The 18903-nt window shown below is 33.7% G+C and overlaps 1 protein-coding gene across 2 annotated transcripts in view; it reads left to right on the top strand.

The window, feature by feature from the left end:
* The window catches only part of PDE1A (phosphodiesterase 1A), a 288645-nt gene that overhangs the window by 217912 nt on the left and 51830 nt on the right, over positions 1-18903 (top strand). For both annotated transcript variants that reach the window (XM_025039465.1, XM_025039464.1), the window contains exons 3-6: positions 4063-4245; positions 9188-9254; positions 12197-12313; positions 13184-13324. In XM_025039465.1, the coding sequence (XP_024895233.1) occupies positions 4063-4245; positions 9188-9254; positions 12197-12313; positions 13184-13324 (508 nt within the window). The remainder of the gene's footprint in view (positions 1-4062; positions 4246-9187; positions 9255-12196; positions 12314-13183; positions 13325-18903) is intronic.

Raw genomic sequence — 18903 nt, 5'->3', positions numbered from 1 at the left:
AAGGAAGAAGAGAGAGAAATGGAAGACAAATATGTACCATTAGATGTGTTAGTTTATTTTAAAATTTGTTTAAATTTGGGTTTTATCCACTTGTCTTTTAACTTTCTTTATTCTAAACTGGAATAATTATATTAACGAGTCTGCTACAACTTATTTTTGCCATCATTAGAAATTTCTAATCATACTCTACTTGATATACAAGCATAATACAAGTATTTAACAGAAATACTGAAATCCTTAGCTAAAGACATATCAACACTGCATAAACTTTAAAATTTTTTCTTTACTGTGCCTTTATTTCTATGCTAAAATGCTATCAAAGTGTTTAATGTCTTTTCCATGCCAAATAGACATTTCCCCATAATTTGCTTCAAAAATTGTAAAGGGATTGTTCAAGGGCATGTTAACCTAAAGGCAATGGAGAGATGACTGTTGTAGACACTGGTGACATAACAGTGCACAAAAACTGTCCAGTTGTCTTTTCTCAAGGTCTTTACAATCTAGTGGATAAAACATAAAATGAATAAACAAACCAATAAGCATATGGCGTAACATTAAGTAGTGGTCAGTGCTTAGAAGTCTATAGCAGGATAAAAAGACTGGATAAGGATGTTTACTATTTGATTAGGGGATCAGGGAAGCCCTTTCTACCTGAATGCAGTGAGGAAATGATCCCTACAAATATCATGAACAAGAAATTCTAAGCAGCAGGAACCGCAAGCACAAAGCCCCTGAAGCAGAAGCAAGCTTGACAGGTTTGTGCGCAGCAAGGAGGCCAGTGTTGCTGGAACAAAATGAGTAAGGGGAAATTGGTTCAGAGATGAGAGTGGAAACTAAGTTTGTGTTGAGCTATGCAGGACTTCGTAAATTAGGTACTAACATGATCTGATTTATACTTTAAAAGAGGTATACTAGCTGCAGAGGGAAGAAGAGACTGAAGGGGGTCGGGACAAGAGCTGAGACCAGTAAAAATGTTACTGCTGCAGGCCAGGAGAGATGACGCTGGCTTGGCCTCTCTCTCATTCATTGCTGGTGGGAATACAAAATGATTCAGCCACTTTGGGAGACAGTTTGGAAGTTTCTTTAAAAACTAAACACACACTTACCATATGATCCAACCATTATGCTCCTTGAAAACTGCACACAAATATTTATAACAGCGTTATTCATTATTGCCAAAATTTGGAAGCAACCCAGATGTCCTTCAAAAGTAGAATGTATAAAAAACCATGGTATATCCATACAATAGAATATTAATCAGTGATAAAAAGAAATGAGCTATTAAGCCATGAAAAGAGAGTATGGTATTGAGAATCATAATGGCTAAAAAGGCATTTTAGTCTATTGCAAATGGGATGTTTATAATTTAAAACTGGAACAGGATTGATATTCTTTATTAAGTGAATATTAATATAATAGAGAGTTGTGCTTTTATCTTCTATCTTAATTATAACCCATGTTGGTAGTTACTTCACTCATAGTGTTCATGAACAATGAAAATATTCTTTCTTTGTATATCTGTATATATCCTCAGCCTCTATATTATATATATGTCCGTGTGTGATATTTCTCTCTCTCTCTCTCTCTCTCTCTCTCTCTCTCTCGTCATGTAACATAATATTTGTGCACACACCACCTGTCCAATCTAACTAGAAACTCATAGAGGACAGTGTCTGGATTAAAATCATATGCCCTTTACCCATCTTAAGCGCTCTCTCTCTCTCTCTCTCTGTCTATATATATATATATGTATATATATAAATATCTAGACTACTGTTTGACCAAACTATTGAACACTATAACCTAGCCATGTTTATGCATAAAATTAGCCATCACAGAGGTATTTGTTGCTTTTCAAGATTTGCTTTTTTGGTTATATAACAGCATATTTCATGCTTTTCTCTTTACAGTCTTCCTTTGTTCCTATATCCACTAATTAACCCACATCACTCTTACTCCCTGAGATTATATGCTCTTTCCTTCTCAGTAAATGACATCATGCCTCATAATTTAGGAATGCCTGAATCCTGAGTACCACTTCTCTATGTGACCTCTCGTTTTCATGTGCTGATTTTGTCATGTTTGATTACATCTTGTAAACAATTTGTGAATTTAAGACATATAGTCACAAAATTATCAACATCAAAGGAGCAATTGGCAACCGTTATTATGTGCCTATCATTCTACTTTGAGTAGTTGATAAAACAAGATAGCAGTGGAATTCTTGGAGCATGGTGACATCACAGTATTACACCACAATGATTCACATTCCACTTGTTCTGCTCTGTGGTTTTATTTGATCACTGCATAAGCAATAATTGAAATGGCATAATCAATAATAATAGAAATGATGTAAGCCCTGAAATTTTCAAACCATGTAGTTTAGTGTCTTGCTGCATGCAATTGGCTAAGAAATTCAATTTAAAATGAAGAAAAGGAGAAAAAAATTGTTTTGCTTTAAAGTACTATGTCAGTGTATTAAGGGTAAACCAAAATCATCCAAACGTAAGAAAGATAAATATGATGTAGAGTAAGTATTAACCAGTATTAACTTCTAACTGTGTGAATCTTTTTTATCTTCATATGATATACATGTAGGTTTGTAGCTCTAGCACTTAAGTTGTGTATATTTTTTCATAAGATATATCATAAATGCATTCATGATTATTTAATATCATGAGAAATAAATATTGACAAATATGGATCTCTGAAGGTTTATAGAAAATAACACAAAGAAGAGGTGATATTATCTTTTGAGTCTTTTTTGGTAGTTTTGGGTGCTTTGAGTGGGCTTCCTTCTTTTTTGTCACTTCCTTGGTCTCTGCCTTTTCAAGATGGTGTGTGACTTGTTCTGGAGGCTTTTGTACATTCTGTCATCTCTGGGTTCCTTCCTTCCTTGGACTCATGATCTTTAGGCTTCACACTGTACAAAGAGCTTTACCAAAGAGAATGGAACTCAAAAGTCCAATCTAAAGTGTGCCAAAAATAGCTCTAAGTTATTAAATTGGTGCACTGACTAGGAAATAACCAAGTCAAGTGACAGGCAGAGCCGGCCTGTGTTCTTTCTTCCTGGAGGCAAAGTCCAATTGCTCTGAAAGCCGATTTTTTTTTTTTTTTTAATTTTGTGGGGAGCCTTTCACACTGTCTTGCCGGTTTAGACCTTCAGGAAGTTCTGAGTCGCTGGAGCCGACCAGCTTTCATGGCTAGTGTTACTGCTCGTCAGTGCAGTCAATGTTATCTATCTGGAGCCTACATGGGAGAGCGGTAGCACAGTGATTTCAGTTCCTGTTCACTTCCTCACTCAGTTGATTTTCTCAGCCAGCAGTTCTAACCCCATTATATCTCCATCCTCAAGGCAGCGTTTACGCTTACCTGGAGGTGTTTCTCTTCCAAGTACACTGGCTTGGCCACCTAAAATGAGTTTTCAAAGTAATCCATTTGTTTCTATCTTTATTTTTTTTACTTTATCTATGATGTTGCTATCAGAATGAATATCTTTTAGAGTACTTAAGTTATTATTTTCCTAAAATTTAGAGATACCAATCAAATGAAATAGCACATCTGAATGACTTTTATAAACTCCAAGGCTTTATTCAAATAGCATGTGATATCCGTACTATATATACACAAGATTATTAACTATAAGACAATTTTGATGGCTTCAACCCCCATTTTTTTCTTTTCATTCCAGATGCTTCCTTTAATAGCAAACATCTGTTTATGACCTCTTGCCACTATTTTGTCTTAGTTTTATTCATTATTAGAATAGTATACTAATAATATTAAAAATTGATATCAACGGACTGATAATCATTGTACTTAAATGTTTGCAAATCTGAAAATGCTCAAATACGTTAGTCCTTACCTTTAGAAGATAATCAATTTGAGAAATTCAGAGTTCTCTCAATGTTAACCCAATCATTTTCCTTTTTTTTAGATAGTCATATTGAGAGATAATCAAAGAGTGATTTTCTATATTTTAAACCCTATTGCAATGCTTGTTTTGTTGTTATTAGTTTTCTTCACTTTTTCCTAAAGTTTAATTGGTATAAATTTTTGTAGAAGACTGCTAGATACCGACGATGAGCTTGGGGACATTCAGTCGGATGCAGTCCCATTGGAAGTTCGGGACTGGTTGGCTTCTACCTTCACACGGAAAATGGGGATGATAAAAAAGAAATCTGAGGAAAAACCAAAATTTCGGAGCATTGTACATGCTGTTCAAGCTGGAATTTTTGTGGAAAGGTAAGTGAAATTGCTGGTATCTCAAGACAATAAAATTTTAAAGGCAGAAGATATACTTACTATCTCAAAGTAATGAGAATCCTGTATTTTACTTATTGAGGAAAAGTGCAGTTATAAGTAGAATTACCTAGAATGAAAAGATTTAGGGCTTTATGATTAAGTTACCTATAATAAGAATGTCTTATCCTGGAAATAAGAGTCATTTTCTTTTAAATTGACCTAAAGACTAAAAGGAGAGGCTTTGGGCGTTTGAATGACTATTGATCTAGAATTTTTGTGAATAACTGTTTAAAAACAATTATAACACGTTCAAATGTTACACAACTAATTTTACCTGAATGAAATGTAACACCTCATAAAATAAATTCTACACTACATACCAAAATCAAGCAGACTTTTTTCTGCACTAAAGAAAAAAGACCATTCTCTTCCCAATATGAGAGAAAAACTCTCTCATATCCATGTTTAAAGAGATTTTTTACATTTCTGTCACTGAAGGAAGGGATACTTGATGGTTCCTAGAACCACTTAATCAAATCGCCAGAGTTTCTAATGTGAAATACATGTTAATATGACCCAATTTTATATTCTTTTAGCCCTTAAGAACACAGATTATTTTTCTGTCTACAAAACAAGATATTCCAGAACTAAAACTACAAAAAGACTTAAAATAAAAATGTTACATCTGATAATGTTGAAAACTATTAGAATTTCCTTAGATTAAAAAACAGTTATATTATATTAAATTATACATAAAAATATTATTTTAACATTTTTAAACTAATAAAATTAAATTTAATGGAGGCCACATCATTGTTTTTAATTTTCTGACATCTTTAGTCATTACCTCTAATGAACACTATAAACTTTAATTTTCCTCTTCTAAGGGAAGAATGGGAAACATGCTTGGGTTTCTGAAAACGCAAATGAGAATGCATCGCAAGAAGTATTCAATGTGATTTAAAGGTGTATTATAACCACCATACATAAAGCCTCTATGATCCTGGCTTGTGAGTGTATAACCTAAAATAACAACTACTCAATGAGTATTCAAATTATTTACAATATTGCTTAATCATATCTAATTGGATTTGATAAAGGAATTCTCATAACAAGCAATTTGATTAGTTTCATGAGATGACACCCTCCCCTACTCCCTTAGTGCATAAACTGGTCCCAACTCTGCCAGATGGGACTAGAAGTCTGAAACAGAGAGGCAGGGCTAGAGAGAAAGAATTTCTATAACATATTACTATTTTAAAAAACAAATTAGGCAAGTATGTGATAGTTACTGATTTTTCATAACATCAAATTGAAAATATCTGAATAGTAGTTCAGGAAGTCAATGAATCACAGATAGAGAGTATGTTTGATTTACTGAAGGAATATATATTTTGTCTTTTTTGTTTAAGAAATATTGCAGAACGTGGCAAACTAAAAAGAAATACAAACGTGGAAGTAAACCAACTAAATTTCCATTTCCATCCAGTAGAAGATTAAAAAGAATTCTGTTACATATATTGACATGATAATTTTTTTTCATGTTCTACCCAAAGTATTTAATAGACTATAGAAATATCAAACATACTTAAGGTAACTAAGTAAGCAGTCTTAAAGAAAGTGTGCTACAAACACATGGAAAAGAAATATTTTCTATTACCTTTGAGTCCCTATTAGTAAGTGCATAAAAGTAGTGCAATACGTTTATCTTGAGTTTTCAAAAATAATCATCTTTAATCTTGAAAGTTAGAAAGTCTTCTTGAACTTTCTCTCAAGCATCCCCTACAAGATTCGTCACCTCATCAAGTCCTGACAATTTGTTTAATCTAAATGTATTCTGGATCTGCTCACTTTCTCATTTCTACTCATACAACTCCAATCTAAGCCTTCATTACCTGCCATCAGAAGTATGACAATAACTTTCTAGCTGGATTCCCCTCTTTTTCACTTGCCCCCTCTAAACAAGTCATGTTTTAAAATATAAATTAGCTCCTGTCACTCTGAAGTTTAAAATCATCTGATGGTTTCCATTTCACTCGGTATCAAAGGCAACTTCTGTATCATGGCTTTGCAGGATTAGGACCCCTGCAAAGTCTCCAGACTCATCTAATGTTGCCTTTATCCTTGACTGAATATACCAGTCTGATTTCAACCCCATGAAGATCTCTAAACTCTTTCTTCCCTTAGGGCCCTTAATCTTACTATTCTCTATATCAAAAATGATTTTCCCCACGCTTTACCCTGGCTAGCCCTTGTTACGTTTCCAGAAGCCTTCCCAGATCATTCTATATACAGTTTAACACTTTTGCTACCCCAACCAGTGTTTACCTCATAGCACTTACCACTGTTTGTAATCATATATTGTTTCTTATTCATTGTCCCTCTTCACCATTGACTAAGCCCCAAGAAAATAGCAACTATATTTTTGTTGTTCTATACTAGTTTGTTGCCTAGCACAGTGTCTGGCATAAGAGAGGTTTGTTTATTTGTTTGTTTGTTTTAAGTTTTGAATTATGTTTTGTAACTATAGTAAAAACTTCCAAAAATAATCCACCATATTTCCAGCTGGACTTTTACCACCTATGAGAGCCCAGGAAATTCATTATTCTCTTTAGGTAACTTGTAATATATCGACTGTTTACTCAAGTGTGAGGCAACTGTATTAATTTTCTCTCACACTTTGTTCTGATTCCAGTATGTGTCATTGTAATTTTCTATTTCTAATTTTTCATCCTAATATTTTATTTCCAATCATAGAGTTAGAAAATGATACTAGGAAAATTTTTCTCTTTGGAAGAGGAATCCTCTTCTTTGTCTTCCTTTACATTCTATTTAATGAAAACATATACTGATATTTATTTCTTAACCTACTCCAACTCTAAGAAACTCAATAGCACCGGAGTCCCCACTGAGCCCAGAGAACTCTGAAGAATTTAAGAATTGGAGCCAATGATGTTGCCTGCAGAGGAATGAGAATAGTAATAATAATAATACTAATGAATTTCTTGTATTGAATATTTATTATGTTATGCTAAGCATTTATGGCATGTACTCTTCACAAAAAGCTTATAATTATCCTCATTTTACAGAAATAGCTTGACATTAAATAGCTTTCCAAAGGTCATACACAGCTAGTGAGTGGCTAACTTGTTATTCAAAGCATGTGTTTTCTTTGCTATGTCATATGGCCTTTCTGTGCCATGAAGTAAAATTGATTTAATATTACTTAATTAAAAACCTTTTTTATTCATGATTAATTTTTATATTGACCTTTTTCCCTTGTCTATCACCCTTCCATTTCCTCTCTACCTCCATTTTTTAGTAATAATGACTAGAAAAATTGATAGAAAAGACTGTTTCAAAAAATATCATTATTGACAGTAATTAGTTGCTGAGTCTTATAGTGTGGTTAGTAGTTTCCTTGCCTTGAGAGATTAGAATACTTATTCCTATCTCAATAGAATAATTTGTATGAGTATTTTTATTTGTTCTGAAATTTTCCAATAGAGTATAAAGATAATTGTTGTGATAACTGATCTCCAACATCTAAAACTTAAAGTTATTAAAAATAAACATAAAATGGAAACATAGAAATAGAGTAACAATATCTATAATAAAATGGGGAGATACTTTATCAATAAAGACGAGGCTAGAGATATACATAAACAATATTTTAATTTTGAGATTCCAAGGGAGTCAAAATTCAAAAGAAAACATGATGAATTACTTAGCTTTTATTATCTTAAAAAAAAAGAAAGAAAGCTTTTACATAGAATTTCAGTAATGTCATGGATTTTTTAATGTAATATACAAAAATCAAAAAGTTAATATCTCCCATAGTGGTTTTACAGACGATGCAGAATATTTTCCAAATGACTATTTCTTATATTTAACCGCAATATAAATTAATGATATAATTATTAAATTATGTTTTGTCCAGGCACTTTGAGGGAAGAAGTTACAGTAACATAATCTAGGAATGCAGCTTGCTTGTGTACTAATAATATAAAATTTAATACACGTGATTAATAATCAGTTAAATTCTTAGTTTCCAGGACTTCGTGGCGGAACCATGCATAGAATAGAAGCATATTGCTATTTCTACACATTAGGGTATCACACTGATTCTATTCTCATATCAATCCATGGGGAGATTTCTTATATTTGGTTTTTTATGAGCATCTTGGTTGTCTATTGGAAAATGGAAAAGTTCAACAAATTACTGATTAATAAAAATATTTTTCTTATTGGTGCTATTATAAAAATCAAAATAACTTTGTTCTTTCTGTATAATCTTTCATAAATAATATTAAATGACAATTTGAACAAAGTTAAGCATTTTTTCTCAATATCGTCTCCTCTAATATTCTTAAAATAAAAAAACTGTGTAAATTTTGATGCTGCTATGTATTTTCTCCTAAAATTTCCATTTTATGAAAAAAAAATCTATAAAAGAAATATTTTATTCAACTTCCAGGAATATTCAATTTCCAGATCGAAAATTTTGGAGCATGAATAAACACAAAACAAGAATATTCTGCTGTCATTGATATGATGACATTCTAGAAAGTGTTGCACATACAAAGGGCAGTCCCTTTTAATAAGATGAAGTTAGGTGAAAGATATCTTTATGCAGAAACTAAAACCACATTGACTTTATAGAGTGTTATGAGTAAACAAAATAATATTAGCATCTGTCACATTGTAAATGCTTAATAAATGGTGACCATACTTATCATTGTTACCTCAGTGAAAACCTGTAACTAATGATAAAAAGTTAAACAAGTCAAAGTAATCTTTTCCCTTATATTTAAGAAATAGTTGAAAATTTTGAGTAAATTGTCTTGATCCAAACCATATCCACTCACTCAGGCCTATCAAATACACATATATATGTGTGTGTGTGTGTGTGTGTATTTATATACACTTTTTTCTTTTTTAGGATGTACAGAAAGACCTATCACATGGTTGGTTTGACATATCCAGAGGCTGTCATAATAACATTAAAGGTAAAATAATTTCAATTATTTTTGGTTTTTCAAAGTCATTTTTTGAAATCTTCTTAAAATGGCTGGGAGAAAATGAGATTAGGTCTTTGCTGCAGCTTAAGTATAGGTATGCAAAAAATATTTTAACCATTTTACAAAATGTCATGTGTTGCAAATCATGGTTCATTGTAGACTTAAAAGAAAATTGATTTACACCAACAAACTATATCAATGCATAGGTATGTGTGCACACACGTGTGCATTTTTATTCTTTATGCTTTATATACATGAATTTTGAATTTAATTTTACGACAGCACCAAGACTTGTCAGAATATACATATTTTATTTTGTATATATTATGGAAATTTTTAATGCATTATAAAAAATGTTTTAGAAAAATATTGTTAAAGAACAAAACTTATATAGAAGAAAATTGTTTAGAATTTTAGGTCTGAGGAAATATATAAATTAATCTAAAATTAAGAAAGAAAACAAACAAAAATCTCTCTCTTTTTTCTGTTTTTCCTATGGCTGCCCTTGTCTGAGGCCCAATTGCAGTATTAAAGCATTAAATGTGTTAGAAATAACTAGGGTCGAAACTCTTAAGTGGTGATAATTTTTGACTCCCTTATTTGTCTCCATCGTGTGTGTGTGTGTGTGTGTGTGTGTGTGTGTGTGTGCGCGCGCTGTTCCTAGCCATTATTTCTACAGAGGCATTTTGTAGGTTCATCATTAAACATTTCTTATTTCTTTCTACCCTTCAATTTGGGTGGGGGAAATTCAACCTTGTCTTCTCTAACAGTTTCATGGTTGTTTTCCTGTATTAAACAAGAATTTAAAGGATGCTGACAACAGAATATCCCAGGTTGCCTATTTCTGATGTATTAAACTACTTTACTAACTTAAATTTGTATTGCTTTCTTTTGTCCTTTAATTTCCTTTTAAGCATCCCTTTTGCATTTGTTTTTCCTCTGCTGTAGATTAGATTTTTATTTTATTAATTTAAAAAGGTCATTTGTTTTTCTTGGATGCTTTTTAACATGTATGTTTCTAAAGCTATAATAACAAGTATATAACTGAAATATAACATTATAGGATATAATTACTTCTCAGCTCTCGAGAGATTTTGATTTCCTCATTATTTCCTCAACTATGGGCAAGAATTTGAGCAGGCATTGTTTAGAATTTTGTTTGTTTGTTTGTTTGTTTGAAGAACCTTTGCTTAGAAACCAGCTAACAAAATATTTAGGTATGAGAGAATGTAAATAGTTTTCTAAAATAAAGTATAGAAAAAAACATATGAAATAAACTGAAGGAGAAACTATCACTAAATAAAGAATATTTTTAGTTAAATAATTCTCATATCCTGAGATACCTCCTTGTCTTCTTTGTTCTCAATTTGACAAGGTAAAAGCCAAGCAAGCATCTGCATTAGTTTACAAATGTAATCACTGCTGTTGATAAAAATCGCCAAGAAATAGAGAAGTAACCTTTCACCCAGTGAGAAATGCCTAGTGGGAAATGTAAATAGCAGGCCTGTAACAGTCTGAACTAATTCTTCTGTGTTAGCTTTGGAATTTGATAAAAGATTTGTTGGCCTCCTTTGAGCTCTACTGATGGTAAAATGCCTTCTAACAGAACTTTTGGAGATTTTTACATTGACAAACAGATGAGGCAAGTGTTTTGGGATCAAATTAGGGTCAAGTGCAAGGAATTTAACAAAGGTACACAAGCAATTCCAAAAATATTCCATTGGTGTTTCCAAGTGATTAAAAAGACCATTCGAAATTATTATTACTATTTTTCAAAAAAAAATCTTTTGACAAGAGATTATTTGAATGCTTTTATTATATTTTTATTTTAGTTTCAGCATGTTACAGCACAGTCGGCCTTCATTAAAAAGTGTTAACTGAATGAAATTCTAAACAATGCCTGCTCAAATTCAAAATTAATGCGTAGATTGGAGGTTATCCACTTACAATTTAATACAAAACCTGCTGTGTGTGTGTGTAATCAGACCTTCTTTGCTAATAGTTTCTAATAATTGTTAGCATTGACTCTGTTGTATTTGTTTAGATTTTTCTTTTTAATTTCAGTGATTTATTTAGTGTTAGAGCTCAAACTTCACATTAATATCTCCCTAGTGTATAGGACTGATGTCACTTGTTGCAAGTCCATTTTATAAACTCTGCAAGTTTTAAACCATAAAATATGCCCTGGAATTAACCTTCAGCAAAATCATGTGGTAGCTAGAGTGGTTTGATTTACCTGTTCACTGCACTCTTTTCCTTAGTTAAGGGGCACTTTCTTTGAGTACCTCTTTGCCTACAGGCCTGACTACCTCCCTAAGGGAATTGCCTGAAGCCAAAATTACCATCCTCCTCCTCAATCAAAAGACTCACTTCCTTTATCTTAACATCTGCCCCTGGAAGAAAGTATAAATGAATCAGCCAAGGTTAGAGTGACTAATAAGGTAGTATATGCTCTCTCTAGGGTATTTGCATCATAAAAGAAGACATAAAATAGCAAAGATTAAAACCAAATTGCTAAACCCTAAGGTGAATGGAATTTCAAGCAATGTAGCAGGTGACATCACCTACAGAACCTGTAATTCCACCTTAAAATGAGGCCCACTCTAAGAAAATTATTTATGGCATGAATTTGGACAGAGATTTAGGTTAAGGGCAGCTTTAACGTGTTATCAGGCTTATTACATCAAGTTTAATAAACTTGGAATTAAGGGGAACATCTTAGCATTTCATTAAGCATTATGGCTTCACTTTTGCAGACCCATAGACACTGAGTGGCCTTGTCATATCAGACACTGATAAAAATATAGTTCAGTATGCTGAATTGAAATCTGACCTGTTGGATGTACAATACTGGATCTTTCCAAGAAGTTTTCATAGAAACAGAACTATACAAATTTGCCACCTAAAGTATTTATTCTTTTTTTTTACAGGATGTTGATAAATGGTCTTTTGATGTATTTGCCTTAAATAAAGCAAGTGGAGAACATAGTCTGAAGTTTATGATTTATGAACTATTTACCAGATATGATCTTATCAACCGTTTCAAGGTCAGAAACATGGAACAAAAATGAAATGCTCTTAGAATTAGTTATCTGAATAGCAATGAAAATGCAGAACATTGAGTCATTAATCAATGTATTTTATGTTTCTCATTGACACTGCATGATATAGCCACATCCTCCATAACCCACTGATTATATATATACATATATATATGTGTGTATATATATATATATATATATATATCCACTTAGATATCATAAGGGCATTATAACCTCATTCCAATGAAATACCAACATCCCCCTTGAATTACTCACAGAATAGTCATGTAGAGATTGAAAGCTATGTTTTAAAGAAATATGATCTTCTGTGTTCCTAAACCATAAAATATGCCTTTATTGGCAGTTTTTCTTAAACTAAAATGAGTTTCTAATTAACTTCATTTAGAGCCATCTAGGCAAAAGATTTAATCCAGATTGAGCACTCTGCATGCAGCCTGTACCTTTCATCATTACCTATGGAATCATAATATTTTTAGAAGTGGAAGGTACTAGAAGGTCATTTATTTTAACCCCTTGTATTATAGATAGAAAAACTAGACTTCGTCAGTTCTAATTGGGAAATTTTACCCTTTTAAGAGCTGGACTTCTTACTTGACTCTGGAAGATATAACCATTTAAAGATGACAGTTTGACTGTTACTTCATCTACCTTTGTTAAACACTTGGGGGGTTATAATTCTTTTTAGGATTGACAGCTAACAGGTTGATAATATGATTTTTCAGAAAAGTCCACATTTAACTTCAAGAAACTACAGCCCACATCTGATTCACTAATGTGTCCCAAAAATTGTTGTGTTCATGTTAATTTGGAGTTACTCTTTTGGTAAAATATAATCATAATTATTACTTTCCACAGATTCCTGTTTCTTGCCTAATTGCCTTTGCAGAAGCTTTAGAAGTTGGTTACAGCAAGTACAAAAATCCTTATCACAATCTGATTCATGCAGCTGATGTCACTCAAACTGTGCATTACATAATGCTTCATACAGGTATCATGGTAAGAAAGTCTTTGTAACCAAAGTTTGTTAATTTAGAACATCAAATTCTATTCCCCTAAGTTCTCATTGTCTCTTTAATGCCCACAGCAGTATTATAAGTAATAATCTTTTGGATTTTTAAGGGTTAATGAGTTATTCATTATATATATATTTCAAAAAGTACTTTAACCCAGTGTAGGGGAAAATACCCAGAGGCAAGTGCAAATATACTATAAGTTTTCCAAAATTTGAGCTATAGAATATTTTTGTTTGTAAATTCCCTTCCTGTAGGAATCAACTAAGGAAAAAAATGTGTCCTAAAGAAAAAAGTCTTTGGAATGAAAGTTAGTTATTGTACTTTTCCCATCATGTTCTATCTAGCTGACCTTAGCAACCTTTTCTCTTTTACTTATATTGCTAATCACAATCAGATCCTACTAGGAATTTGGGAAATTATTCATGTGAATTTTTCCAAATTCTCCTTCCTTTTCTTTGTATCTGAATGATGATCAATAGGTAAATAAATGACCCAGCAATGCAAGTCTTGGACAACAGTGAGTAGATGATAGGGATTATGAGACTGCCTGGAGTTCCTGTAATGTCTCAGAGTTTAGGCTGAAACTCAGAAGGTGAAAAGAGAGGAGCAACTCTTTTGAAGGTTCCAAACTGAGGAAGGTTCTAAGAGGTATAGTCCATGCGAGATCCCCAGATCTTAGTACCTTCTTGATTCCTCATGTGTCAACCTAGACTAAAGCAGTGTCATAAAGTAGAAGTAAAGAGAAAGTTCCACCAAACTCCAAAATATACATTGCCTACCTGTTTAGTATTCAGAAGTCACACCCTCTGTATTGGCAGGGGTCACTAGCACTCAGATCTATATAACTCGTACTCTTTAGGGACCAGAGATCCTCAACACACATCTTTCTACACCAGATTCTATGTCCCTAACTTGGTCCCAAGCAAAGCCCCTAGAACCACAATATGTTGTCTTGAAGATCTTTAAAAATCAGAACAAGTACATAATTCTCTAACTTTGTTGTATATAGCAAATTTTCATCATTATTTCATTTCCCCCCAAGGAATTATAGTGTATTATTTATTAAACATATTCATTTGCTATGATTCATCCAATAGTATCTCGTGTAGTGGCTAAAGAAATTGTCGATTCTTCTCCATCTTTCTTTGCCTCCAGTATAATGCTGATCCATCAATGCCTTAGGTTCAGATCCCACTCCTGCCCCAATTCTCAATTATCTGTTGCTCCATAATGAACTACTCCAAAACTTAGTGGCTTAAAGCAATAATTGGTTAATATCTCTCAAGAGTCTATGGTTAGAAGGGTCCCAACTAGAAGGTTCTCACTTGAGGTCTTTCCCATAATTTTGATCAGCTAGCAGCAGCAATGGCTGAAGACATCTGAGGACATCACTAGAAAAGACATGCACGGTGGTTCACTCACATAGCTCGCAGTTAATAATGGCTAATGTCTGAGAGCTCAGCTGGGTTTTTAATAAAGGACTTTCTTGGAATCTCACCAATTCAATAGATATATGCATTTATGACAGAATCATAAAGTAATATAACTTGCTTTGGAGTTAAGTCTTATTTGAAGGGAGGCAGAAATCCCCAAAATCTTCATTGATACAGTAGCATGAGTCACTTGTAACCTTCTACAAGGCTGAACCATATGTGTTGTTAACCTCATACCTTGTATTTTCCTGTTTTAACATATATATGTAAGCATCACTGACTTAAGGTATAAATATGCCCATTGTGCCAGATCAAAAGTAGTCATGGCTAGACTTGGTCCTTGGTTGAATTTACTCACCATTCATTCCAGGAGTCTGATTTGATATTTAAAGAGAGAAAGTACAGGTTACCAGTAATAAGTAGAAACTCAAACATTCTAAGATACATCTTTAAAAGAGTGTAAGCTTTTCAAAAGTACTATATGTAACCTTCTTTATACCTGTTTCTCTTTCTTTTAAAAGGCTTCATTGTCACAGCACTTTCTTGAAATCTTTGCTTTTACTTGGTTCAATGTATGTGACAATTAGTGTGAAAAACAAAGTGCCCCTTGACAGCTGCAAATGCTGTTACACTTGAAAAAGTCATTTTAACATCTTCTCCGTTAGAGCTGCTTGCTTTTCCCTAAGGCCTTGGTCTTGAAACTGATAGTGAGGTGGTTTACATTTCAAATATTTGGCATTTCTTTTTTTCTGAATACTGAGGCTTTGATAAAGTTAACTGAAAAATGAAATATTTAAGGTTTACTCTTTAGTGGAAACTGAACTGATTAAGTTTCCTCAGAACAAGATGGAATGAAAAAGTAATGCCTACCTCCGTGTAATAAAATATCTGCTTAAATTATGAAGTACAATGTGAAGACATATGCAATTTCAGCTAGGGGGTAACCAGGATTTTTAAAATATGTTTCCGCTTTAAGAACATTTTTTTTTTTTTGCCACAAGTGTAAAGGGAGCCAAATAAAGGTCTTCTGTTTCAGCTTCAGAACCTCTCTTCTGCAGGTGACGTTCAAGAGTTGAGGGATGCTATATTAATGAGTAAATAGAGAAATTCAAATCCACAATGTGACTTGATCCTCAGACTTTCAAGGAAGATTCATTCCAGGTTATAACAAGCCATTCCAACTTCCCTGAAAGGCTGGGGAAATCAGGCCCAGCCTGGCATAACTCCTAGAAAGCTGAAGTTGTTAGTAAAGATCGCACAGTCACTTTTTGAGAGATCAGTGACTTAGCAATTGTAAATGTAATTTCACTCTACTTTAGCAAGTTTGATTTAAAAACTTGTTTCTGATTTTACTCATCCTTTAACAAAAAAAAGTATCGGTGGGCTCTTTAGTTATCCTTTAGTTTGGTCATTACAAAAAAACAATCATCTGATGGGAGACTGTCAGTATTGTTGAGGTTCAGGAAAATACATTTTAAGTAAAGGAAGTAATGAGAAATGTTATGATAAATGGTAAAAAGAAAGGTAAAATTTGTTGAATCTTTTGTTAAAACTAAGTTACACTGCCAGATTTACAGTTTTGGGGACGTTATTTTAAAAATATTTCCTTTAGGTGAAAAAAGTGGTAGATGAGTGTTAATATCATAATACGAATGTGTTGGTCTTTAAAAAAAAAAACAATTATATGTGAATAGAGTAAGACGAGTCGGGCTTACCGGTGACAACAGAACTGGGGACAAACTGGAACGTCGTGTGGACTTGAGGGGATGGTTTTTCGTTGAGTCACAGAGATGGCAGCAAAGGACATTGGTGGAAGGTGAGAGGAAGTGGAAAATGACTTGGCAGACAGGGTGCATGAACGTTTCATGGGAATATGTGGAACACGTGAGTCCCCTGATTTGAAAAGATGAACTCGAAAGGGAGAGGTTTGACTCAAGGTGAGGAGGCAGCTTCTCCTAGGCCAGAGGTGTTACAGCCTATTACTTTCTGGATTGGGTATCCCAAAATGGAGACATGAAAAGAAAGCGGTGATGCTAACTCGTGCTTCTTTTCTCAAGAGTTGACCAAGAAAGGGAGTGTTGTGGACAAATAAACATTCTCATTGCGGACACAGGGTACTGGGAAGGCACCTGTCCCCTGGAGTTGGGTGAAAATACGCCTCCTGGGACCCAGGCAGTTCCCAACAGTTGGAGCTTCCTGCCCGGTCAGGGTCTTTTCCTCTCGCTGCAACTCTGCTCTGATTGCACTCAGAAGCAATCCCGATTCCGGAAGGAATAATCCGGGACGCTCTGATTCTGTGAGGCAAAGCCTTGTAAGTTGTTCAAGGGCAAATGTGAGTCATAGATTCGATGATAATGTGGGTGTGGAAGGGCAAAAGGGGCCTAGGGGATCCAACAGCATGATCCCAGGCTGTGGTGTGGGCAGTGTTCCATTTGGGCAGAATTCGTGGATTAAATTCTTGGTCTGTTTGAAATGAAGATCCTTGGTTGAAGCATGGATGAAGTCCTAGTTTATATCGGTTGCAGGTCCATGAAGTCACGATCAGATAGTTACGCACCTCTTGATGTGTTCCCTGCAAAGAGTTCAGCTATCGTCCGGCACCCAGCAAACTCTCACAATAGGACTGAGATGATTCCCCTTCCTTTTGACATTTTTTTTTTTTTCAGACCAGGCCAATCCCAATGTTTACAGGTCTCTCTGGGAAAAAAATATATGAAACAGTCACACACTTATCTGGGCAACGATATACCCAAAGGACGTTTTATACTCACACGCTGATTTGCACTCACACTTTAGCAAAGACACCAAACAACCACATCATTAGACACCTGAAAATGTATCCGGACACTCAAGATAGTTTTCACACAGGCACACACATGCAGACATTCATGCATTTCCACCTGCCTGGATAGCCACACGCCTGCATCTCTCTCTCTCTCTCTCTCTCTGTCTCTCTGTCTGTCTCTCTCTCTCACAAACACACACACACACACACACACACACACACACACACACACACACACACACTGAATAATTCAGATATGAAAATTACGTCAGATGGCTTAAATCAAAACTCTAATAACTACTACCCATCAATATACTCAGTTAATTATCTAGAAATTCTGCTTTTGAAAGCTTAGAAGGTATTCAGCATTTTGCCTCCCTTGAGTAATGAATGCTATTGTCCTCTATGAAAGAAATATTGTGATCTATGGAAGAAACAGAAACTTTTGAGTGTGATAGGTTTGGTTTGAATTATTGCTCTGCCAATTGAGAGCTACGTGACCTTTGACAGGTTGATTCACTTCTTTCGGATTCAGCTTTGTTATTTGCCAAATAAGAGTAAAAATATTTATCTAGTAAATGGTATATAGGATGGTTATAAAAATTAAATGAAACCATTTAATTAAAATGTTCAGTTCATGTTAGTTTCTTCTTCCTTTCTATCATCATTGTATTATTGACAGTCAATATCTTCCTGTGACATAATTTGAGGACTACTCATTTTAGAGTAAGTCCACCTGAGCATTCTCTAGGCAAAATGCAACCTACAGTTTAGATAGAGCACAGTTTTGGCATTGTCCGTGACTCATCATTTTAACCCTTTACTTCTATTCATCAAGAATCAGAAACTGAGGTTGTGTCCTGATGGCTGTTCTAGTTGGGAAGAATGATATGATTCAGCTCATTCTCTTTTGCTTATTTTCATGAATCACCTACAAAATCCATGAATTTTAGCATCTATTTTCTGAGTTAGAATTCTCATTTGACACTAGCATAAAATTAATCAGCAACTAAGGAGCTAAAAATTAGCCCCAAAATTCTTTCTCTAATACCCAATAGATGTATTTTTTAATTAAGTGTAAAATTTCAATATGTCTCTCCTCTCAAATGATTTTATAATGTAACCTTCATTATTAAGACTATAGTGTGGTAATAAATAAGAGGATTCATTGAGGAAGTACTATTTATAAGAGAGATTAATGAGACTAAAAACTGGAAACGCTCGTATAATCAATTTTGATAGCTAGGAAGATAATACTTTTAAGTACTTAAGAGATAATCTATAATGAAAATCTATTTCTGATTTCCTAATTATCTTTTTTTACAATTGCAACTTCATATCCCT

The sequence above is a fragment of the Pteropus alecto genome, unplaced genomic scaffold, assembly GCF_000325575.1.
Source record: "Pteropus alecto unplaced genomic scaffold, ASM32557v1 scaffold3, whole genome shotgun sequence".
Lineage (NCBI taxonomy): Eukaryota > Metazoa > Chordata > Mammalia > Chiroptera > Pteropodidae > Pteropus > Pteropus alecto.
This window is presented reverse-complemented; position numbering and strand designations above follow the sequence as displayed.